The sequence below is a fragment of the Falco rusticolus genome, chromosome 1 (genome assembly GCF_015220075.1).
Source record: "Falco rusticolus isolate bFalRus1 chromosome 1, bFalRus1.pri, whole genome shotgun sequence".
NCBI classification, from domain to species: Eukaryota; Metazoa; Chordata; class Aves; order Falconiformes; family Falconidae; genus Falco; species Falco rusticolus.
Window position 1 is genome coordinate 44,373,675 of NC_051187.1, and position 26,348 is coordinate 44,400,022.

General features: G+C 36.7%; 1 protein-coding gene across 3 annotated transcripts in view; it reads left to right on the top strand.

Annotated features, from left to right (window-relative positions):
- SPOCK3 (SPARC (osteonectin), cwcv and kazal like domains proteoglycan 3) overlaps nt 1-26,348 on the top strand; it is a 212,383-nt gene that overhangs the window by 115,183 nt on the left and 70,852 nt on the right. For all 3 annotated transcript variants that reach the window (XM_037377278.1, XM_037377287.1, XM_037377295.1), the window contains one exon: nt 24,563-24,689. In XM_037377278.1, coding sequence (XP_037233175.1) covers nt 24,563-24,689 — 127 coding nt within the window. The remainder of the gene's footprint in view (nt 1-24,562; nt 24,690-26,348) is intronic.

The window sequence follows — 26,348 nt, forward strand, 5'->3', positions numbered from 1 at the left end:
TTCTACTGAGAAGTGAGCACAAAGTGCCATTATGAAGAACTTGGAAAAGGTATGCAGATGCAGTAGTTACAAAAGCAAACAAAACATTGAGATTTGTAAAGAGAATAGCCTGTGTTAAGAAATATTTTCATGAGTGAAGTATCACAATTTATTTGTGTTAGCCCTGTTATCTCTGGCCACCATGATAAACAACACGGCAGAAACAGAGACACTGCAGAGCTGTTAAAAATATTATCAAAGAACTACAGAGTCTTCTGGGTAAAAAGACACTGAAAAATGGGCACTTAGATTAAAGCTAACTTAGTAAGGAAGATATGACAGGATTGTATTTCTGAAGTCATTGCTGAATTTCATTTACCCTCTAATAATGAAGGAACAGGGAGAGTACAAGGCAGCAAATCCAAATGGTATTTCAGGAACCTGTTTCGTTTTGACATGACACTACTGCAACAGAGCTTTTGGTCAGCACTGTGGTTAAAAGGAAGGTTTAGAAATGTGTGTGGAGAGCTAGAAGCATCCTCTAAGCTAGCATATAGGTAGGATAACTAGTTTTTCTGACATGTGGCAAAACCTGTTCTTGTCAGAGGTCTAAGTTTTGCCTGTGGTCACTTTCTTGTTAAGTTTTTAGCACAACTGCTGCTTAAAAGGAGGTGCTGTATTTGGCCAGCACACTGGGACTAGTCCAATTAGACACCACAATTTTCTTTCTTAACAAAGCGACTCAGATACCAAAAGATACAGTTGTTTATATGTACTTGGACCTGTAAAGACTGCAATAAAAAAAAAAAAAAAATTGAACTAAATTGTGAACTACAGAGGGAAAAATACCACTGGAAGAAGTAACACTGTCTACTCTTAGGAATTTTAAAAGCAAAAAAAATCATGCTTTTGTGCAAACACATGCTTCCGAAGCAAATTGTGAAATGCTTTTTGTGCCCCACGGTAGGGGCAGAAAATATCTGTTTCCATTTATGTTATCTCTCAATAGATTACTTTTTTCTGTCCCCCGTGAAACCATGTCCCTTTTGTTACTCAACTACATTACAATTTTGGGACTTTAAAAGCTGGATTTGTGGTTGGTCTTTTAAAGCAAATTATTTGGGAATATGTTCAACTCTGAGGCTAAGAGTGATGAATTTGTCGTTTTGCAGAGGCATGACTTGAGATTATGATAAATGTTACGTTTTGGTGTGCAGATACCAGGGGTGCCTAGCTGGGGCACAGGAAGCGCCCCTGTTGTATGAAGATGGAGTCTTTCTAGGAGCAACAGAGCAGAGCAAAAGCTAAGGCCTCAAGTATCTTATTTTTCAGTTTTTCTGAACAGTTGGAAATAATTTTTTAAGTGTTTAAACAAAACCCTAAAAGCTGGACCACAATTCTGTGTTACCATCATATACATATTTATTATTGCTATTTTACCTTTTATAGTATCTTTTTGTTTCTTTAGGATTTGATCCCTTGACATTTTTCTTGTAGTTTTTTTTTTTTTTTACTGTTCTCTCTCATCAAATGACTCTTCTCCATTTTTATGTACTACTTTGCTCTTTCAAAGTACTTGATGTTTTCACTCAGTGTGGCTTAATGTTTATGCAGTCGTGCCTGCAAACCTGAAGTAAACCCTGGAAAGAGACACTTTATGAGAGCTTGAATGGAGAAGGGATAGATTATGTATTATCCTGTAGGTACCATTTTATGGAACCCACGTTAGGGTAATTAGGAAGAAGGAAAAAGGAGGGAAGAGGCTAGGCTGAGGATGCTTATGTACATTAATAGAAAAAAAGATCAAATTAAAATAGGAACCTTAGTGACTTCCCTAATGACAGAAGAACAAGTTGTATCTAGCTTTTTGGCTACCAAGTTATTTTGTAGAATCAAGTTGAGGTCTTTTTTTTTTTTTGAGACCTAAAGGGGAATATAATGATGACATACAAAAGAGAACTTCCATCATTCTAGCCTAAATAACGTGAGACAACATTACAGAAGTTAGTAAAACTTTTTTTGACAGTCTTATTTACAATTTCGTCTCTTTCATATCCTGGCACAGATATATTATCATGGATATCTCAGTTTTATATCAAATTTTTATCTTTAAAATGATCTATTTTATTTATATGTGTGAATTAGCAGCCAAGAAAACCTCACACTTTTAATATTATTTAATTTTCTTGCCTCATGAAACAGCACAAATAATACTTTGTTTTAAAAATAGCTTCGTTTATAGATGCTAATGAAAATAGCAAGGTTTTTTTTTTTAAACTGTTTGATTTATTCCAATACAATATTCCTATCTGTCTCTGTGGGTTTAATATATCTGTGAGAAAAGCAGGCCAATAAATAAAACTAACTATGAATTAATTTTAATTGTAACCTTCTCAAGCTGTAAAATTCAACATGTACAGTACATAAAAAGTGCTAATTTATTTCCTGAGTATGAATGGAATATTTTTTTTTTCCCCCTTATATGAGCCTTACTGTTGAAGATCCTTGGATTTGATCAGAGAGGAAAAAAGAGTATTATAAATTAAAACTAGCTTTTGGAGAACATCAGTGTTGTTGCAAAATAGGATTACATTTCAAAGAATAAGGACAAACACAAGCAGTATAGGGCCAAAATGAATTCTATGCAAGTGTTAGTTTCTTTCACTAAGTTTAGTTGTTGCAGTGTTTTGAATTGGGTTTGATATTTATCACTTTTCCCCTCTCCTCTGAAGTTTGTCAGCATAAATTTTGATATTTGTTCAGGGACTGCATGTTTGGCAATATGGCTGACCACAGTGTGCAAGCCTGTTGGACAGCGAATGTGTGACAGAAGTGGTACTTTATGATGCTTGGGGCTTGCTCTGCGTGTGCCTGGATTTCGTTGTGCGGGCAGACTGAGATGAATTAGATATCCGAGATTTAAGGAGAAACTCTCCTGACCTCTGAGAAATTTAGCCTGTCTTTAGTAATAAACAGAAGGAAAAAAAAATCTTGAGGATTTTTTTACTGTACAAGAACATCAAGAGAATAATGTAGTATAACCCAGCAGATGAAACTCCATGAATAGTTTAACCACCCATTTTTGCTTGTCTGTCATCTTACAATACACTTGTTGCTATGTATTTTTTTATCAGCAGACCTGGGTGTCAGCTTACCAGTTTTATCTTCCCATTTTCTCATGTTATCAGACACCATTCATAAATTCAGAAGGTATGATACTGACAGAAAAGATAATCCCAAGTTGAAATCTTTTCTGTCTCGTTTGTTTCTTTCTTTCTTTTTGACCCCTCCCTCTGGGAGTGTGAGAAGTGGTGCTGACATGTGCTCGTCCATCTATCTAAAGAGCACTTGGAGGATTGCGGTATGGTAAGCTGACAGCTGGCTCAGTGATCTAAAGGGATTCTGTTTTCCTAGAAATGCCATAGCTGTTAAGCAGTGCCAGAATACAGAACTGTACTTCTGTGCGGCACTGATACATGTATACTTCATTCTCTCAAAAACTCATGAGCCTTAAAGCAATATTGTTTGCAGCTTGCACATGCTCTTCTAACACCTGATTAGCGCCATCATCTAAAAACACTGCGGCCTTTGTCACAAGTGAATTAGCGTCATCACAGCAGCAAAACCAGTTCAAGTTAATACTGTGTCATTTTTAATTTACATACAGTATAGAGATTACTTGTAATCCTTAGCACCACGGCATAAGACAGTTATCTGTCCAAGTATGTGCTGTGCCTTAGAATCTGTAACTACAGACTTGGTACTGTGATGCTTTTGAGATGATTTTAGGAAGATAATATGTTTTGGCTATAGAATAAAGAGCAAGTAATACTGGCACTAGAATTATCAAGACAGCTGGCCCATTTCAAGCCCTATTGCTCCTCAGCACTAGACAGTAGATAGAGGCTTGTTTCCATCTTTTACATGGTTTTCTTCTTTAGCAGAATTATTCTTGATCTAGACTTGTTCAAAACTGTTTAACTAAAACAGGTGTCCAGGGTAAATAGAATTATATTGCACAGTACCTGTAATATAAAAGATTGATGTAAAAATAATATTTTACTGTTTAAGCGAAACAGTACTTCAGGAGTTGGGGACAACAGTAAATTAAAACTGGCAGGTTTAGGAAGTTAAGCTGTGGTGGGAGCAGCATCAGCCATGTAGAGGAACACGCTGATAGATGGAGTTAAGTACTGTAGAATGAAAGCCAAAATGGCAAGGCGTGTGGGGAAGCGATGCTCGCTGTAAAGCTGTGATACAGAGCAAAGAACATTTATTAAAATGTATGGCTGCAAAGCTGTGTGCCATAAAAAGACTCTGAAGGAACCCTGGTTCACTTATGCAATTAAGGGTTACTCAGATACCTGAACATGAATAGTCTGTATTCTTTGTAAAAGTGCCTTATTTCTCCTCACAGGTATAATGAGGAGCTTGGATTTGCTAAATACAATCTGGAAAGGCAAATATTTTCCTTATGTCTCTCCTTGAATTTTACAATTTTGACTCAAAATGGTTCCATGTTACATACATATAATAGGAAAACAAGCTACTAAGCTTGAAAGACACTGCTGTATGTAGTGTTAGAGGACAGCGTTAGGTAAATTTTGCCCTCTAAAAAATGGACTAGTGTCTGGTCTTCACCCCATGTCTTATTTAGTTGGTGTGAGCAAAGACATGATGATGGTGGAAATGTCATCATTATAAATAAGGTGGAAGAGCAGAAACAAATAGCAACTGTAGTGAATGCAATAGAATTTGTTGGGTTTTTTTTTAATTCGGAGGCAAGAGACTCAAATTGGAACATGCTGATTTTAGGATACTTCTGGAAGTTATATTGTTCCGTACCCTTTTTTCTGTTGAAGTGCTAAAATGAAAGCTTATATAATTAAAAACAATAAAACATATGCAAATATATCAATGCAGTAAAACATTCAAAGATAAGTGGTGCAGCAAATCAGTTTGCCAGTTGAACAATTATTAAAATACATGCTTCATCTTCTCTTCATGAATGAAGGGAAGGAAAAAGGCAACAGGATTTTTTTTTTGGTAGTTTCTGGCAAGGGAACAGAAAGAGAAAGTTTGTACAAGCTGCATGCATTAAGATCAACTATACTGTATTTGTTCTAATGTGCTTTCACGTGTAGTTTTCATGATTTTCTCAGTTAAACATGGGATGTGATGGAGAAGAGTCAACTTTTGCTTTGCTCATTCTAAGTGACTGACTTGCTAATTTAAGCAAGGTAGATGAACAGAGATAGTGTGTGTACTGCTTCTAATTGCAAAAATTATCATGAGCTGTGCAGTCAGGAATCAAGACCACAGAACTGAAGTGGATATGCAATACATGTGCATCCATGTGTGTATACCTCAATATACATTTTATGTATCAAAATATGAAGATAAGAAAGAAGCATGCTATATCAGAATGTTGTATATCTCAATATACATTTTATGTATCAAAATGTGAAAATAAGCATGCTATATCAGTGACAAACCACCATGTTGAAAAACTACTGAAATAAACCTGTAGTATGCCATTTGGATCTGAAATGATAGTGTCAAATACATTATTGGAATGAGTTAGGGATTTGTGAACACTAGTAAAAATCTATAGTAATAAATTGCTACACTAATGTGTCATGTTGTAGTGTTGTAGCACCTGGGTGCTTTAGAGCTCCTACTCAAGGGAAAGCAGTTGTGCATTTGATTCCATCCCCACCCCAACACTCCGTGAAGGACTTTAGGACCAGCATAATAACCTTGTTATATGTGAAACAGTGCTTCAAGTGCTACAGGTGGCATTGAGTTGGCTATGACCTTAAAGACTACTAGGTAGTGGGCGGATGCAGTAGTCAGCCTCCAGCCCTGGATGATAAAATGTGGCTTAGGAGGCACATGCAAATGTTGTGCTTTCTATTCCTCCATGCTTTACAGTCACTAGACAGCATGGGAGTAATGTTGATAGTATGGAGCAGGCACTGGGCTGGATCTTTTAAGGCATTTGGAATGCAATGTCCAAAGCTCCTTTGAACAATCTTGCAGGGTCTGTGGAACATACTCGTAAATACAACCAATGTAACCTTGAGTTAGGTGTAGAACAGTTGTAATACCTCTAGCTATTCTTGTGGAACTGCTCCCACAGTACTGTGCCATTTGAATGCCCATAATTCAGGAAGAATATTGAGAGTTAGATGGTATTCAGAAAAGAGCCACAAGAATAGCCGAAAACATCCGATCGTGAAAGACAACAGGGACATCACCTCTACTTGTTTGCAATGGAACTGAAGAAGGTGGCAGTGCGGTTTCTGTCCGAATACTTATTTGGAGACAGAAGTTTTTTAACAGGCTTCCCAAAGTACCAAAGATGTGTTAGGATTTCACAGAAGAATCCAAATTAAAAAGTCTAAGGGTACCTTCTAACTTCATAATATACCCGTTTCCTCGTGTCGTATGCAAAGCCTGTTCTTGTTAAAAAGGAAGTGATGACAGCAGAATTGGTATCAGTTCAGTCAGACATGACGTAGTCTTCTGTAAATAGTGTTGTACCATTTTTTTCCCTGTACTTTCTTTGAACAGTGTATGTTGCTATACTTATCAACAAGTTTTTATATATCGTATGAGACATACATACATTAATCATGAACTATAAAAAAATAATGCCATATGATTGTTTATTCAGTATATATTTATTTTAAGCTTTCTTTTGGACAGGTGTGTATGTAGCTCAAATACCATGTGGACAGCACATGTTGATAACAGTAAAATCAGAAGAAACATGCAATCATACCTGCTTATGTAGATTTGGCTGAGCAAGACACATGTGGTTTGGTCTTTTTTTTAATAGAACTGAACACAACTGCAAATGACCCCAAACCCTCCTGAAAAGCCTTGCAAATAGGAAAAAAAAAAAAAAAGCCAGCAACCAAAAAAATAATGTCTGTGACCATAATAAATTTTTTCTAGAATGAACCCAGTGAAATGGAAGTCAAGATCATAAAAGTACTTAAAGGGCCTTATCCTTCATCACTAGATGTGCGGATTTATTTGTATATTGTATTCAGTTGTTTACACCTGATTTTCATCGGTGATGGTGATATCTCAAGTCCAAATGCTTGAGAAGTGTCCAAGTGTGCTTTGAGGTTTGCAATAAATTCATGACCACAAGGTCTACTGTGCAGGAGGATGGTCAGCCAAACTCTTTGAATGTGGTCAGCAAGCTCCTTGTGATGATACATTGCTGTGATTTATTTAATTGTCATTAACTGTAGCATTTTTCATTGAGAGCTAAGCTTTGGTCTGTGAGTGTGATGGTGATTCTTACATCTTTGGTGCTGTTGATATTCTTTTCACACAAAGCTGTGTAGTAAAAGTAAGTTCAATAACATATACATGAATTTAGCAGCAATGCTGACCAGACCATTAGGCCTCTATTATTGTTTTAAGCCTTTCTTAAGAAAGGGTAAAAGATTCAAGAAAAGAATTTCAGTTCCTTTAGCAAGTCCAGAAATAACCAAGTTCAAAAACTAGAATTTATTATTAATATTAAATCTTGTTTGCAAAAAGTGCATGTACCAGTGTTTGTATTATGAAAGTGGGGAAAAAACGTTCTTTGTTTTGTAGTTGTTGTAGGTCAGCTCTTGCAAAAGCTGTAGAGGCATTTTTAAATACACAATTTGGAAATGAGTGGGGTGGTAAATTAGTTACTGAATATAAATTGTGAGATGTGAAGACAGCTTCATATAAGTTTTGTGTAAATGGAAAATATATGTTCACAGTCCTCGCCAGCAGCCTTTATTCTTAAAAGTGCTTCTGTGTGGGAAGTGGTATTACAGGACTGAGACAATATTAGTACATACATTTCATATTCCTGATGAACGGTGAGGATACAGAAATTATCAATGTTATTCAAAATAACAAAAGATGATCTTATTAAAATTTATGACATCGTTGTCTCATTTGTCTGCCTTGGTATCACAACATTGTAGGAAAGTATGAGTAACCATTCTGATATGTAATGGTACTATTTCTGAACTATATTTGCTCATTTTAAGTTTAAAAAAAAAAAAAAGCAGCTTATTTTTCTTCTCCCTACTCCAGTCCACTTCAGTCTGAAAAGCATTAGTTTGATTTTGTAAAGACTTACTTCTTTACACATCTTCACTGATAAGTGTCCTGGTCATACCAGAATACATTTGACGACTTCTAGTGCTGACAAGTGAAGCAGATTTTAAAGAAATTGGAAGTTTTTTTTAAAACAGATTGGGCTGACCTTATGAAGTCAAGAATGGCAAATACATTTGTCTAAGAGAATTAACAAATGTGAAATAAAAATCCTAAGAGGAGGCTAAAACGTTATTTCCTCAGGGGTTTAGTGTTTACCATTTTATTCTTTCACTGACTGCTGTGTCATAATAATGTATAACACTCAACACTTAAAACCCTCTTTCTTGTTGTAAAAAGCTGAATTTACTACAGAGTTTAAATAAGATGATCTTGGACTCTTATTCCATGACCTGAAAATAAAGCAGATCTAAGATCATGCTGCAGTCAGTAGGCACTTCCAAATATTACCTTCTCTGGCTACACAATCTCAGTTTTAAGCTTAAGTTAAAGATGTGATTAGTGTTGTAATATATGGTAAAAGCATATAAATATTCATAACAACTTGAAAGTTGATTGAGAATTTTTCAATCATTGGTGTTTGTGGGGGAGAAAATAATAATAAAAAAGAATAATTTGTGTTAATAATTCCATAAAAATTCATAGGAAAAAGACTTAGGAGAATATCTTGCGTTGATTTTTGAATATACAGTTCATTTGTAGCGTACATAAAGCACTGGAAAAAGGAATCTTCAATCATGCAGAACTTGTACAAATTTTATCACTGTTTGTCACTTTATTTAAATGTAATTTGAATCTTGTAGCTGTATTGTGTATTCTGATTTCTCACAGAACAGAGGAGGCAGATTTGGAAACATCTGCCTTAGGATAACAAGATAAGTGAAGACAAATCCAAAGATGTTTCCTTGGGTTGGGGGGGTGGGGGTGGGGAATAACCTTTCTGGAAAAAAAAAGGCCAAATCCCTTTATTTAACTCGTAAGAAAAAACAAAAAGGTATTAAAAGCAGTACTAAAATCTTTGGAGGAAGATGAATAGAGGATAGTACTGGATTTCTAGAGTAAAAAGGAAGGGTTGATCAGATACATCATATGACTATATAAAAAACAATGTAAAAGGATTTTTTTGTTGTTGGGTGGTGTTTGGTGGTTTTTTGGAGTCGGTTTGTTTCTTCTCCTGAAGGGAGTTGCACCATCTAGGATGATGTGTTTTCCAGAATGTTAGGAATGCTGCTCATGAGTGTACCATCACCATGCAGTAATTTCAGCATTGGTATATGAATATGAGAATGTCTTCCAGTAGATAAGGTATTAATTTACTACATGAAAGGGATCTTTTTAAAAAAGTAAACAAATGGATGAGTTTTTCTGGCAAAATGAGCAAATACAGAAAGAATGAAAAGCTTAAATGGTCGAGCTGTACATTATTTTAACTCCTACACTACATCAGTTGCTTTGCAGAAATAGCGTTTCTTTAATTATCTTATATACTTAATATTCAGAAGGGAAAAAGGCATGTTCTTTTTGATTTGATTATTAATTGATATCTTCTACTATAAGCCTACCTAAAGAGTTGAATATAAAGTTTTGAAGAGTGCAAATTAACATTTTAAGTACTCAAATAAATGTTTTAGGCTGCCTGCTGGCTCTTGAAGTCAAGTGATTGACACAGCAGACAGGTATGATGATGATATTAAAGGGAGAAAATGGAAATCTTTCTTTCAGGTATCGATTACTGTGATACCAATAAATGGGCTTGTCTTCCTTGTTTCCTGTCTTCATTTTCAAGCAGACACTGTGACTGATCCCATGTGAAGGAAGAAAGCTGGGAGCATGGGCAGCAGCAGTGCAACTTGCGCTTGCAGAGCAATGAGACTGATAGATTGCGTGAGAATTGCTTTGTCTGCAGGGTTCTGAATGTGATGAGTGGAATATCAATCTACTTTTTTAATGGCAAAAGAACATTTTTCGTGGCAGACAGTCTTTTGAGCCAATAGGAAAATCAGCTATTGTCAAGTGAAAACTGTTCTGTAATTATACTCAACATAAAATAGTAAATCTTGTAGGAGCAGCGTTTCTGATAGTAATATTACTCAAAATATTGTCACTATTTGTCCTCTTTGGGCTGTAGAAGTGATTATTAAATATTTGTTTCATTTATTTTCATTTATTTTTTAATTTCTTTTTTATGTTTCAGTTATTTTTCTCCACTCAGTAATTTTTTTTATAAATCATAGGACCCAACATGCTTTGTGATGAGAACTGTAGTCTGTAATTGGACTATCAAATGCAGGTAACAAAAAACATCAAATTAAACAAAATAGGCTCTGAATTAATAACTTTGTGTCTGTTGTGTAGCGAGAAGCTGTAATCATTAAAAAAGTTAAACCAATATCCAACCTTGCAATTTTGCAAATACAAAACACACTGATAAATAGGACCTACATTTAAGTGACAGTAACCAAATCTGATTATTGCACTTTGCTTATTATTAGGGACTTTTTAGATTTCTGTTTAACAACTACAAGAATGTAAGACTTGACAGAATCTTCTGGTTATTATACCTAGTTTTTAACATTATTTTCATTTACTGAAAAGAACTGGCTTCTGTCTTTAAAAAAAAAAGTATTCTGCTTTACTAAACAATGTATAAAAGTAAAATAAAATTATTTCACTTTCTGTGTTATCTGTGTTGGAAAACATGTTGAAGAATCTCTGCTTTCTTTTGAAATAAAAATTGATGTCTATGTTAAGTTTTTTCCAATAACACTAATAGATAATGAGTATATTTATATTCAAAGAGGTAAACTGCAAGGCTGACACAAAATCTATGTAATGCTCTGTCTTTGTAAAATAGAAAATGATGGGTTTGGGAGCTGTTTAATAATTCTTTCAGCTTTATAAAATGAAAACAGTTTTGAGAAAAGGTGATAACTCTAAGAGAAATGATTAAAAAATTGCATTATGACAAGGTCAAACACTTAGATTAGCATATAAAGCACTTATGAAAGACATTTGCATATCTTGGCGAGGGATCAAAGGGTGAGTTATAAGTTCATAAGTTAATGTACACTATTAAAGAGCTTTCTAAAATAATATGGCTTTGCTTTATCAAAGTGGGATATATAAAATTATTTGAGGCCTCAGTTCTGGAATCAGTTAAAATTGTGAGCATCCTGTGTAGTCACTGGAGCTATTTAAACCTGCTCAACTTCTATTACTGTCAATTTCTGCAGTGCTTGGGAAAGATTTAACCATTGATTATTACTGAGAGAGACCATGGAATTCCTAATATTGTACAATTTAAAAGAGTTATAAAGCCATTTTTTTAAATACCACTGAAATGACTGTGTGTAAGTTGGAGATCCTGAGTTTCTCACTGTCTGTTCAGGGGAGTAAAAACGCATCTGTTCATTGAAAGGAAATAAGTAATTTTTAATTCAATATTTTTATGAAATGGAAGAAACCCTGTAAACAACATGAATTAGGACAAATAGTAGGTGAGTTGGTAAGCTTAAAAATTGTGAAGTCAGTATTACCAAGGTAATTTTACACCATGTGTGAAAATAATATCTAGCAAAGGAAGCATCTTTCTCATTTAAATGACAAAATGGTTTCATATAATTTCAAAACAATTGAAATACCTTCTTCTGTAACTTCACTGTTCTTTTTCCACCTGATCTGATTTTCTTCTACCTTTATATCTCTAGAAAATATATCCTTCAAAATGTGGCATTAGAGAAGAAAAAAATCAGCCCTTGAGTGACATTTTGCTTTGCATACTGAATATACACAGAGCTTTGATTATATTAAATTTCTTTCATATGCAAGGGTCTTTTTATGTTTTGTACTGTTTCTGAAAACAGTAATCCTTGAAAATTTCTAACATTAGTTGCTCCTACTATTATATGAATCATTAGTAACTCTTTTGGCCTCAGCTTTGCCGTATCATTTTGTGATGTATTTTGTCAGAAATTATTATTTCCTGTGGTAATTTATCTGTATTAGACCCAGCAGATTTTAATCACGATTGCAACACTAGAGGTCAACTCAGATCATTGTATTGGTTTTAGTTCTGTTCTGCACAGAACTAACAATTTAGGTTGAGCAAGTAATTGTTGGAGAGATTGCGTTCTGCATTGTTGTTTAAGATATCTGAAAGAGAAAAAGAATTTTCCTCAAACTATGTGGATATTGCAGAGTCTGGATTCAAAGCCTGGGATTCTGTAGCAATTTGTATTCCTTCAGTTTGATTTTACTTGTCAATGCCTTGTTTTTTTGGAGAATTGTATTAGCATAGCCCTTTTGGCTCCGTCTGCACCTGGGAACTCGGTGAAGAAATAATTTTCATTGTGAAAAGGGTGGAAGCAGAAGTGAGGACCCCTCTTTGTCTGCATAACCTGTAGGAGTTGCTGTTGAGTATGGGTGGATGTGTGTGTTGGGTCTTAGTAGGTTTCTGTGTGTCTGCCATGCAGCTCTTGCTTCCTTTGTAGTTTCATGGACACTTCTTCAGTCTCCATGGAGCCTGGAGAAAAAGGGAGGGACAAGAGAGTGTAGGACACGCTGGCGCAAATTAGCTGGTGGTATCTTTCGTGTTGTGGGGAGGGCAATTTGGTCCTTAGAAGAAACAGAGTTCTGACAGTGATGCTGTAATTTGCAAAGACAGAAACTTGACAAATTGTTGTACTCGGGGTGTGTGTGTGTGTGTGAAGGAAAAAAGGGCATAATTTTCCTGGTCTTCTGTATTTCAGTGAGCTCTTCTTTGATTTTGGGTGTGATGAAGCTAATAAAAAGGGTAACGTAATGTTCTTTTGGAAGGAAATGTTTTTCTTCCTCAAAAAACATATACTTAAAAAAGGAAGAGGAGAAGGAAAAAACTGAAGCTTAAAACCAAGGCAGCAAACCCCCTTGTATGTCTACATTACTGTTTTGATTCAGTTGGGAGTGTGCTACTGTGTGAAAATCCGATCATCTCACTTAACTTGTTTTGGTTTTAACGGTGGAGTGGCTCTCAGAGTGTATGAAATGGATTAACTTCCCATGAAAATAAGAGATGTGCTCCAGGGTCATACCTAATGCATGCCAAACTAGAGCAAGATCAGAGTTAAAAAAAAAACCAAACAGAGAAAACCAGCCCATCGCCCCCTTTCCTCCAGAAGCATGGGCACTAGGTTCTTAGCACCAGGTGCTTCACTCTGTATGTATAATTCTGTGGTACCTGTTTGCTAATGTTGATGCACTGGCTGTGTTCATTGGCAGAGTTCTGTGTTAGTCTGTCATCCAAGGTCTCTGTCTAACACTGTTGAATTGGCCCCAAAGACCTTTATAGTCTTCGGGAAGCATTCTGTTGCTGCTATAGAGACCTATATAGCATCCTGAGCTGTAGTTGTGATGTGTAGAGCCTGATGCAACAGACAACAACTATTGCCCAGTGTAGAGCCCGATGCAACAGACAACAACTATTGCCCAGTGGAGAGCCCGATGCAACAGACAACAACTATTGCCCAGTGGAGAGCCCGATGCAACAGACAACAACTATTGCCCAGTGGAGAGCCCGATGCAACAGACAACAACTATTGCCCAGTGGAGAGCCCGATGCAACAGACAACAACTATTGCCCAGTGGAGAGCCCGATGCAACAGACAACAACTATTGCCCAGTGGAAGTCAGTAGGAGTTTCCTTATTGAATTTGACAGGACCAGGATTTAATTTATGATCTTTAAATCCTAACCTATGCACAACTGATAAAAATTAAACATGTTACATCTTAGCTTTGCTCAATGAGAATTCACTGATCAATGTACTGTAGAAGTTATAAAATGTGAGGTTTGTATTTGATGATACCAGCTTTGAAGGATGTAGGAAATTAGCTTGTCTCACAGGCTATATTGTTTTTTTTACCTTATTATATTGCATATATCTATTAAGTAATGAACTTTGCTAACTAATGAGGATTTCTCAGTGTGGCCTCCAGATGGTACAGTGATTTGGACATCCTGTACATTGATATGATGTCAAATGAATGCCTGCATAGAAAACACTCTAGGGAAATGAGATCCTTTACTGTAAAAGCAGTTAAATGAAATAATCTGGTGTTTCATATGGTTTTGTTGAGAAATATTACAGATAAAACAAAACTAAAATAACTGGAAAATACATTAATATACTAGAGATCAACCAATATATAATTTAACTTGTCTTCTAGAGGTAGGGTTGTTTCTATACATTAAAGCAGAATTTGTCATATTTCATGTTGGAGCCCAAAGTAACTATGTTGAAGAGCCAAATGAGATTTTCTGTGACAGCTGAATAGCTCTGCCATGTGCAAATGCCTGCTTTGTCCAAGTTTTTCTTCCACTGTGTTCTTTACTTCTGAACCTATAGTTACAATCTTTTCTCTCTGGACTGCTTTGTTCAAGCAATTTCTACAGTGCACAAAGGCTCTGTAAGCAGGGTATGTACTACCTGAAAGTAGAAGACTTTTTATTGCCAGATACACACAGTATATAGCTAGGACTAATTTGCTGTCAGACTAAACGTGAGGATGCTCTCCACCTCTTGCAAGATACCCAATGAGTCCTTGCTGGCCAGGCAGTTCAAGCAAGTATATCAAAGATTGCCTTCCGTCGCTCCTTGAAAATGCTGATACTCAGGGTTGTTTAAACTGAGGATCAGATTAAATTTCTGACTCTGTTTTTTCCTTTAATGATTTTACAACTTTCATACTCTGGGCTTGTTTTCCCCCAACTCCTGACTGAGCTTATCTCAACAATCTTAGATCTTTCTGCAGTTTTGCTATGCTTGTATTGCATGGTTCAACTCTACGTAATTTCCCATAACTTTCCCACAATTTAGTAGTTCCTTCAGAAGTTTAAGCCAAGGTTATTCAGCTATGCCATATCAAAACCTCAGTCCTTAGGAGGGAAGTTAGGCAGTTAGCTGTGAGTTAACTCTGTGAAATAGGTGCTGTTCTCCCTTATTCTGATGGTCCGAACTGCAGATACTGATGGAGTGATGATGTGTGCTTGGTGCTCCATTGACCTGCATGTCCAGATTTCCTTCTTAGAGACAGTGAGAAGATGGTTTATGTGCAACTGTCACCCTTAGTGGGTAAATCTAAGATTTTGACAGCTTCTGTGGCTCAGGACCTCTAAGGGGATTTGTAGAGTAGGCAGGAGTAAAAGGTGAAGAGTTATCAAAAGTTTACAGAAGTCATACAGAAAATTACTTCAGTCTGTGGCTTTCTTATTAAAAGAAACAAACCCCTGGACTCTGCTCTCGTCTGACCTGATTATCCACTAAGAATTTAAGTATATAATGTGAAGCAATAAAAATAAGGATCAAGGATGTCAGCAGTATCCTGGGGTGAGAATATGGTTTTGATCTTATACAGATTTCAAGGAATTCAACATTTCTGGTATTGAAATATTGTAACATCTAATAATGCTGATATTCTATGGGAAGATGCAGTTTTGTTTCTTACGTTCAACAGTACTTTATACCAATTCGTACAAATAAAAAAACCCCGAAACCCCCAAACATTTGTTCATTATATTCAAAGTATGAAGTGTTCAAAATGGTAAATACTCATTTGTTTAATAGTCTCATAATTTAAATATTGTTTGTGTTCAAGTGCCTCAGTCTTTTTTATTGATGTTACATATCTGCTAGTTTAAACAGAGAATGTAATAGTGTTATTAGTTACTCCTATTAAGGATCAACTTAGATCTCTGTCTTTAGAACAGTCTGAGTGCAGTGATCATGGACAGACAATGAAGTCTGTGATCCGTGTGAATGCTTTCCACGTCTCCAGTATTTGCCAAGCAAACTCCACTTCAGATATGTGTATGTGACCACATCTAGGCAAATATCTAGGAAATGCATGGAACTGTCAGATCATTTCATAGGAATGCAGTAGGCATATCCATAAATAATGTTGGACTTCAGTGGGAATGTATTACATTTCTCACTTTATGAAGTATATAGACACCTGTGTTAGATAATAATGGACAAAATTGTGCTCTGTAGAACTGAGACTGAAGAGAGTGCTATCTCAGTAGTCTCGGGTCTATACTGGAAGGAGTGTGAAGAATGTGCTCATTTTTGCCATCTATATTTCACTCATTTTCTTCAGGTGTTTAGGAATAGTGTTAACTAGGAAGGAAGGAAATTTGTATTTATGGAGGAAAGAGAGAAGGATGTTGATGAAGTTCTTTGCTATCTCTGCTAGTACAACCATCTTCATCCTTTAACATGTCTATGTTCTGTCATTGTCTCAGACAATACTTGAACATCCTTCTGTCTTTGTTAACTAAAACAAAAGACTTTCATCAGAACTTTTTAAGGAATAGTGACAACTGGGAGGGGTGACTCTGAGGTGTTGAACTCAAAAGAGCTACTGTCTTTTACAATTTTGAAAGGATATTTGGGATTTTTTTTCTACTTTTCCTTCATATTTCAATAGAGTTCTCTTACCATGGACTAGTTTGTTTTGTTTGGTTTTTTTTTAACACCACATAGACATAGTTGACTACCATCTGGAAGTTAGGGACCTTGGTAAAAACATCTCTGAATATATTTTTAGGTGGTTTTGGGGTTTTGGTGTTTGGTTTTTTTTGTTGTTGTTGTTTTTGTTTTTTTAAGTCAAAGTCTCTAAGCCAGGTTTTCTTGCCCTTTATTTTCCCATTATCTGCCAATTACCTACCCATTTTTTTTTTTTAATTTTTCTTCTTCATTTAGGTAACTTGGATTTTCTTTATAATTTTTTTGTAGCTGTAGGCCTCCTAAAGATTTGACTTATCATGTAGCAATTACGACCAGAAAACTATGATAACATGTAATGATTTTATGCAAGCTTTTTTTACTGTTGTTCCTTCTTTGTGAGTTGTATTTTAAGTTTGTTAGAAAAATGTGTGCTAAACAGAGCCTATGTAAATTACAAGTGTAGCAATTTGACAGGTCCTAAGAAAAAACTCCAATCTACTTTATGCTGATAACTTTTCTTAAAAAAATATAATCATAGAATATTGATATCTCTAATAGGCACTTTTTATACTTTTACATCTCAAATCTTCACACACACACCCTCCTCTAGTGATTTACACAGTCATTTCTGAAAAATTAGTCCTTGAAATGCCTCCATCATTTGCCAGCCTAACGGAAAAAAAGGTTGCAGTGAGCACTGCATTCAACTGTTCATATATTACCTTCCTTTCACCTCTCGGGCAACTCCAGAAGAGTTAAATGATGAGAAATGAGTACTATGGGATAAAGCCCTGGAGGGAAGATATTCCCAAGAAAGCCAGTTAATACTCAAGGATCACCTCCTCCAAGCTCAGGAGCGATGCGTTGCAACAAAGCAGATGTCAGGCAAAACCACCAGGAATCCTGCATGGATGAACAGAGAGCTCCTGGAGAAACTCAAACACAAAAAGGAAACCGACAGGGTGGAAGCAAGACCAGGTAGCCTGGGAAGAACACAGAGAAATTGTCTGAGCAGCCAGGGATGAGGTTAGGAAAGCTAAAGCCCTGATAGAATTAAACCTGGCCAGGGATGTCAAGGGCAGCAAGAAAAGCTTCCATAGGTATGTCAGTGATAAAAGGAAGACTGGGGAAAACGTGGACCCTCTCTGGAAGGAAACAGGAAACCTGGTTGCCCAGCATGCGGAAAAGGCTGAGGTACTCAGTGATACTATTATTGCCTCAGTCGTTACTGGCAAAGTGCTCCAGCCCAAGCCTCAGAAGGCAGAGACAGGGGCTGGGAGAATGAAGAATCACCTAGCGTAGGAGAAGATCAGGTTTGAGACCATCTAAGGAACATGAAGATGTAGAAGCCCATGGGACTTGATGAGGTGCATCTGCAGGTCCTGAGGGTGCTGGTGGATGAAGTTGCTAAGGCACTGTCCATCCTATTTGAGAAGCTGTGGCAGTCGAGTGAAGTTCCCGCTGACTGGAAAAGGGGAGAGGTAAGCCTTGTTTGTAAAAAGGGAAATAAGGAATATCTGGGTAGCTGCAGGCCAGAGAGTTTCACCTCTGTGCCTGGCAAGATCATGGAGCAGATATTTCTGGGAACAATGCTAAGGCACATGGAAAACAAGGAGGTAATTGGTGATAGCCAATATGGCTTCACTAAGGCCAAATCGTGCCTGACAAATCTGGTCACATTCTGTCATGGAGTTTCCGTGTTGTAGGCTGCGGGGTGAGTGATGTCATCTACCAGGACTTGTGCAAAGCATTTGATACTGTCCTGTATGACGTCCTTGCCCCTAAACTGGAGAGACAGGGATTTGACAGGGGCACTGGTCGGTGGGTAAGGAAATGGCTGCATGGTCACACCCAAAGAGCTGCTCGATGTCCAAGTGGAGACCATTGACGAGTGGCATTCCTCGGGGGTCAATATTGGGACCAGCGCTGTTTGACATCTTTGTTGGCAACATGGACCAGTGGGATTGAGTGCACCCTCATCAAGTCTGCCAACGGCACCAAGCTGTGTGGGACAGCCAACATGCTGGAGGGAAGGGATGCCATCCAGAGGGACCTTGACAGGCTTGAGAGGTAGGTCCATGTGAACTTTAGGAATTTGATCAAGGCCAAGTCCAAGGATCCTGCCCGTGGGTTGGGGCGGGGCAGTCCCTGCACAGATACAGGCTGGCTGGAGAATGGATTGAGAGCAGCCCTGAGGAGAAAGGCTTAGGAGTGCTTATGGACAAGAAACTCAGTGTGACCCAGCAATGTGCACTTGCAGCCCAGAAAGCCAATCGTATCCTGAGCTGCATCAGAAGAAGCGTTGTCTGCAGGTCAAAGGAGGTAATTCTCGCCCTCTACTTGACTCTCGTGAGACCCCACCTCTGGAGTACTGCGTTCAGCTCTGGAACCCCCGACAAAAGAGGGACATGGACCTGTTGGAGCAAGCCCAGAGGAGGTCCGGGAAGCTGATCAGAGGCTGGAACACCTCTCCTGTGAAGACGGGCTGAGAGAGTTGGGGGTGTTCAGCCTGGAGAAGAGAAGGCTCCGGGGAGACCTTACAGCAGCCTCCCAGTACCAAAAAGGAGGGTAGTAAGGAAGCTGGAGAGGGACTTTTTACAGGGGCCTGCAGTGATAGGACAAGGGGGAATGGCTTTCAGCTGACAGATGGTAAGATGGTGGATTTTGGTTACTTACTAGGAAGAAATCCTTCCCCGTGAGGGTGGTGAGGCGCTGGCCCAGGCTGCCCAGAGCAGCTTGGGTGCCCCATCCCTGGCAGGGCTCAGGGCCAGGCTGGACATGGCTGGGGGCAGCCTGGGCTGGTGGGAGGGGTCCCTGCCTGTGGGGGGGGGGTTGGAAGGAGATGATTTTCAAGCTCCCTTTCAACCCAAACCATTCAATGATACTATGATTGATGTTGTGCATTCTTTGTTTTTTCTGTTTCATTAAAATGCTATAGCACCTCATTCACTCAGTCAAAATGAAGCAAATACTATTCCAGGAAATTCCAGCAGCATTACTTAAAACTGTTTTCCTTTAAAATACATAAGGCTGTTTTGTTTTGATTTTAGTTTAGTATGTGCACATTTGGAATGAAATACTGGTTTTTTACTTGGCAAAATTAAGCAGAATTTTACTGAAAATATTAGAGCTGTGTGACAGTAAGGTAAGAAAGTACCATAATTTTTTAAAAAAAGTTTATATCTTTTTTAATAATACATGTAGTAGGGGAAGGGGTGTAGTAAGAATTGGATATCTTTAAGATATCTGTTTCTTTTTCTTCTCTGGTGCAAATAAGTAAATAGTACTTTCTCTCTACATGCACAGAAAGAAATATTTTTCTAAATTCTGTATTACATACTGAGTATGTATGCTTTATGATCCTTACAAAAATGACAGATCATGCATAATTTTCTAATCTAATGTATTCAGTGCAGATGCTGGGGATAAATAATAGCTGAATTTCTATAATCCTACATCTACCTGGTATACATTATGATGGTCCATCAATAAACACAAACATCTTGCCAACACTGTTAATTTAAAGTTGCTACAATGTATTTTGATTCCCATATTAACTTTGTTAACTTTTTGTCTCATCTTTTCATTATTTTTAGTTTCTTAATACAGATTTTTCTTGTATTTGTTAGGAATAGTGCAAAATAAGGAAGCATGTCAAAATAATATAAACATAGACACACAGAGATTGGCACTATGATCTTGGTTTCCTTTGACATTTGAAAGAAACATCTCCACAATGTATTGACAGCTGTAGTTTTCTTCCAGGATGCTTCCATATGAAAAGGGAACTTTGAAGGTAATCCAGGTTTCTCTAATGAAAGCAAATTAGACTTTGTGCTAGAAGTGTATTTCCTTACTAAGTTATTCTGACAAAGTCTGATTGTGTCCCTCAAAGGCCATGGTAAAACATAATCAGTCAGTCTCTTAAGTTGGGATAATTCTAAAAGCTCTAAAAAGTGCAAATGTAGTTATCAGAGAAGAGTTACAAGAGTTCTTTGAAAGATTAGGGTTTAAATAAGTCAGATTTGTTTCTGTCAGTCTGTATTTGTAGACCTGTCTTTGAATATTCTCAAATCTGGTATATAATTTAATATTTTTCAAGTGAATTGGGCACTTGTGCATTTATAGGTATCATTAAATAAGTCACGTTGCCAAAGAGTTGCTTGCAGCTAAATTTTCCTTGGGTTACATTAAGCATTCTCAAAGTATTTGCAGGCCCAATCACTCTGTATACAGAAAGGTAAGTTTATGTATGCAAACAGGTACATAGGCTAGGGTAATTGGGCAGATTGGCTAATTATGTTTCTAGGCATGCTGTTGCATACGCAGTATAAAAGCATATGCACAATTTGGTGTATGCAAATTAATGCAATCACAACTTTCCTGTTAAATTAAACCCATATATTTGATTTTACCCTTTAGGTGTAAGTTAAGGCAGAGCCTGTGTATTCAGTAGTAGGTATTTTATTATTACATGGTTTCCAAAGCCTTTTTCAGGAAATTTAGAAGTATAAAATTTGTCAGTGGAAGAGGTTGGCTTTTACATGACATCGTATATTTATTTTGGCAAAATAATCACAAATCACAAAACTAAATAGCAGAATTTTAGTAATTGCAAGTTGCAGTGATCTGAGTTTTTTTCTTGATTATTGTATTGAAAAATAATAAATAAAAGGAAAAGAAAAGGGAAAGTGATTTTTCCAGTAAAGTAACAGATTTCTTTGTTTACTATTTCTTTTCCTATCATTTAAAAATATAAAAATATATTTCTTTATATGGATATCTTAAGCAAACAGTAACCAATTATTTATTTTGTAGTTAAGCAGTCTTTCTGTATCTTATTTCATGACGTTGTGGACATACAGCAATGATGTTAGTTCAAGGTGATTTATATCACCAAAATAGTTTCTCACTTCCATGTCAATAGTTTCTATGTATCCTCATCGCCTAGTTTCCAAAAAAAAAAAGCACCCACACTGCCTGGTAACAAAGAACTAGTCAACAGGAACAAGTCGAATGCAATTAGATAATAACGGTGAAAGGAAATTTTTGGATATAGAAGTAAAAGGCATTATTAATATAGTTTATGAAGTACGTGCATCTACCATAATTAGTATTAAAAATGTTTTTAATTGACTTTTCATATTTGCCTGTCACTTCAGTGACTGACAATCAATAATTAGCTGTTTGGCAGCTCTGGTAATACAGAAATCTAGTTTCTGCATTATTGTACTTAAGCTTCTGGACATATGTCCATACAAAGCGTTTCCATGACCATGTATTTCTGTATTGCTGCCTTCAAAGTAATATTATTTATCATTTATTTATCATTACAACTTCCATTCTGAATTTGGAAAAATACAGATATTTCTGTTTTGTCAAAAATTATTATTCGTTATATAGAAACCAAGATTTTGAGAAGTGATCTGCTGAAGGTCTCAGGTGGGTTCTGTATGTAACAGGAAACCTGACTCTCTTCACCCTAAGTGGGTGCCCTGGGAAGGCCTGCACTGAAGAGCCTAGCAAAGCAGAGGTTAGTTGAGAGAAGGGAAGCTCTCTGACCTACTAAAATATTTTCCATTTTTTTTATACGTCTCCACTGGCTGTCACAGACCTGCAGTTTCCCTGTCCTGAACTTGTTCTAGCGTCCACCTGCCTTGTGGTCCTTCCTGAAACATACTGTTCTCTTTTCCTTCCTTTAGGTGATTGTACTTACCTGTTTTCCTCAATTTAAAGGGCTTTTTTCTTCATCATCACCCACACGCCACCCCCAGGTCCCTCTCTTTTCTTGTCTTTAAACTTCATTGAGAGCAAGTACAAGGGTGCAGGATGCTAAACCCCAGTAATCACCACTAGCCTGTCTTTCACCCAACAGCCCCTGCATGTCTCACAAATCCTGCTTCCAATTTTATTTATTTATTTATTTATTTTATTTTCCCCCTGATATCAGTAGGGCTCTCCCTGTTGATGTCTGGAACTTTTGCAATTGATTTATGCAGTGTTTTAAAGTTACTGTATCTCAGATAAATAGAAATTGCATTGGGTTGATAGTTAGGACTCTGATCCTGTAGGTAAACTCAGGCTACTGGGGCACTTCTGGAAAATTGTGAGCTATAAAAGTAACAAGAAGTAAGAGAAAGATGCAGCCATCTAGATAATCGAATTACGCTGGAGCTCATGTGGATGATGGGAAATCTCTCAAGTGAGAGGAGCAATAATAGTCAAATTATTGCTATATATTATACATAAGCAAAGATACAGTTCAAATTTGCTTTTCTTTAATAGAAGTTAAAGGGTTTATACTTTAGTCTTCAAATGATACAACTCAACAGAAGGGATTGTTATTTGTTATGAATTAGTGTGGTTATGTCTGAATTGTCTCCTCTTTTTATACTTCCTGATGGATGTGAAAACTTCCTGTACAAATATTTTACTGCTCATTATGCTACATGTAATTAAAGCTATTACTGGCTTTTTCAGCAATAACTGATAATTTCTGTGTACAACATATTCCAGGTTCCTGTTTACACTGTGAAAATATCTGCGCAGTTCAAAATTTCACCATAAAACACAATCTGAATGTAAATTTCTATAACTTACATGTTTGTGTTTTTTTTCTTCTTAAAAAACAATTTTACACCCAAAATTACGAAGAGCATTAAAGCATTAGTATTGCTGAGAAGTGGGGTTTTGGTTCTGATCATCTTCGGTTTACTGTTAGGTGTATGCTTTGGGCCTTTTACTCTGCACATCGTAAAAGCAGAGGATGAGGAGTTTATTTTCTCTGGTTTCATTTCTTGTTATTACTCCAGACAAATTCTTCTCAAACAGTGATTCATGGTTAATTAGCAAAACAGTTCTTGATTATCGGTACGTGAGCCAAGCTGAAAGAGTTCTGCCTCATTGTTTGATTTTGTTTCACTACTTGAGTGTGTCCTGATAAATCATTGCTGTATTCTGAGCATAATAATTTGTAGATTTCTCCATAAGATCCCAAGCAGAAAACACAATATAAAAATCATGCATTATTGTTCTATTTTCCTATTTATATGGAAGTTGTTAATATATAAAACATATTGCAGGTCAGCCTATGGATCAGGCGGCTTTCATAAAACATCTGTTTCAGGATATAGTGGCTGCTAAATGCTTTCATAGTTGCAAAAAGCTATTGGAAAAAATCATGAATAAACATTAATTCAAAGCTACAGAGAGGAAACATGTTTATCTGAGAATGGCCATGTATCACAAATGACTGAATGCTGGTGGTACTAGTCTGAGGACTCAGAGCAGTCTGAGGAAGTGTCAGTAACTTATTTTAGACTTTTAATCTGACCCAGCGTAGCTTTTTTCCTGGGTTAAACTGATCCATCTAGCTATATCTGTCTGTTTGCATAAGCATGTATACATGCTTTTGCAGAACAATTCTGTGCTGCTGTGGATTGGCTTTTTTTTTTTCCTCTTGAATTTTACATTGGGTGCTAGAGTCTGAATTTTATGAAATGTAAGCTGTGAAAGGCAGTGATCAAAGGTGGGCAAACAGTATCCTGAATGACCACATACCTGTTCCAATGTAAGTATTTATGATAGAATTTTCTGATACCTAAATGTTACTTCCTTAAACACCAGTATCAATACAACAGCTCCATTAATAATATTTAATAACAACAAAACAAAACCTAAATATCATACAAATCAGACATATTTCAGTTTAACAGTCACCAGAGCATCATCTTAATCGTCTTTTTCTACCAGGATGTCTTAGAAAGTGAAATAATACACAGGTATCAAGTATCACGGTAGTGCGTAACGTACAAAGGTGAGCGAGTGCATACCAAAGACTGGGAGCTCTTTACTTAGAAGAAAACTTTACAGCTGAAATTATGTATGGCTTACTGTTTATAAAAGCTCATTAAAATACCCTGAATATGTTCTATTTTTACTACTGCTTATCAGAATTACATACTTTTTGTTTACTTACAGTATGAAAGAGGCTGGTTTAGGCCATAAACAGTGGAGGGGTGGTCCCATTTCATCAAACTGCAAGCAGTGTCCAGTAGTTTATACCAATCCTGTTTGTGGATCAGATGGTCACACATATTCTTCTCAGGTAAGAATTAAATAAAGAACTAAATTATTATTTCATTGTACCAGTCAATTCCAGCTCTTGGAAAGTAAAATACTGTATTGTAACATGAATCACCATTTATTTGTTTTGACTAAAAAAATATATTACAGACTGCAACTTACAGCAATTCTAGTATATCATAAGACAAAAAAAGTAGAATGGTAGCAAATCCTAAGCAGCTTGAAAGAGTAGCACCCAAAGGCTGCCAGCGTACGAGTGCTCCCCAGTCGGAGGAGTTCCAGGTTAAGACCGTCTGCCACAGAAACCAAGACAGGGTGTTGGGTAAAGAAGACGAGTTGCATGTGGCCAGTTAGGGGTAGGATAAACACGTTAAATCATATTTTCCAGTTAACTGTTGAGGGGATACTTCACATTCCAAGCACCTAGGTATAGATGCAACAGACCCAGGTGAAAAATGTAGTCGTGTAAGTAATTGTTTCATATCTTTCCTTCTTGAGCAGCATTTTGTGTATTTTGAGATCGTAATCAAATCTTTCTGTATTCCTGAACCCTCCTGTCTTTTCTGTCATACTTATTTGGAGACAGAATAGTAATTAAAAAAATGTTACTGTTGGTTTACCTAACCTTTTTTGAAGAAAAGATAATGTGCTGAAGCCCAAAAAACGTGGGACTGCATTAGTACAGCGCTCAGGTGAAACTTACGAGGTAGGGGAGACTTCATAATGCTGAAAACAAATGAAATTGTTTAGCAATGTCTTAAAACTTGCAGTGGAAGAATGTTCGGCCAATATTAACAATGGAATCCTCTCTAGGAGAAACAAATGTGTACTCTTGATGAACCTGTTTTTGTCAGAAATAGCATGCAGTTCAGTAGCGCAAGAGGAGCTGCTGTATTCTGTCATTCTGACATCATGTCGTTCCCCTAAGGAAGTGTTTCTAATAGTAGATAGTATCTTCAAGACAAATATAGTAATAATACTAATGATGCAGATTCTTCTAGATTAAATTGATAGAGATGGATAAGTTCTGTGTTTGTTGCTTATATATATATAACAAAATTCCATATAGCATTTTAAGGAAAGTATTTGCAAGGTTATTTCAGGAACAGTCGTTTTAAAAATTGACATAAAGATGAATATTTGTGTTCCTTTACTCCAGGCAAGTTTAGTTTCTTTGTATCGTCAAGCTCCAGTTGGAGTTTATATAGCAATTTTCTTGTATTTAGAATGCATTTGTCAATGACTATGGGAAATTGTAGAATAAATTTTCTGAAAACTCTGTAAATAGTAATGGTATTATAGGACAAAGCCAGGCAGCTGGCAGTTACAGGATGGATACTACTTTGGGAGAATGCCCTCCATTTTCAGGCCAAGCCCATGCAAATGTGTGTATTAAATTATGTAGCTATAAATATTTCATACATGTTTTTTGCTTTTTTGGGAAAAAAAAAAGATACAACAGGTACACAGTGTAGAAAGAAAGGTTAACTTCTAAATTAAGTTTATCCACAGTCAGGTAAGGATGTTTTGTTTCCTATTTGTTCTAGGAGGCCAGGTCAGGTTTACTGTGATCTCAGCCCACAATTGGTCACATGCGGTGTACAGGAAAAGATATTCATTATTAGCATTGCAAGAATATTGAAGTAAAAATATGACGTGCTGAGATGTTGAGTAATCAAAG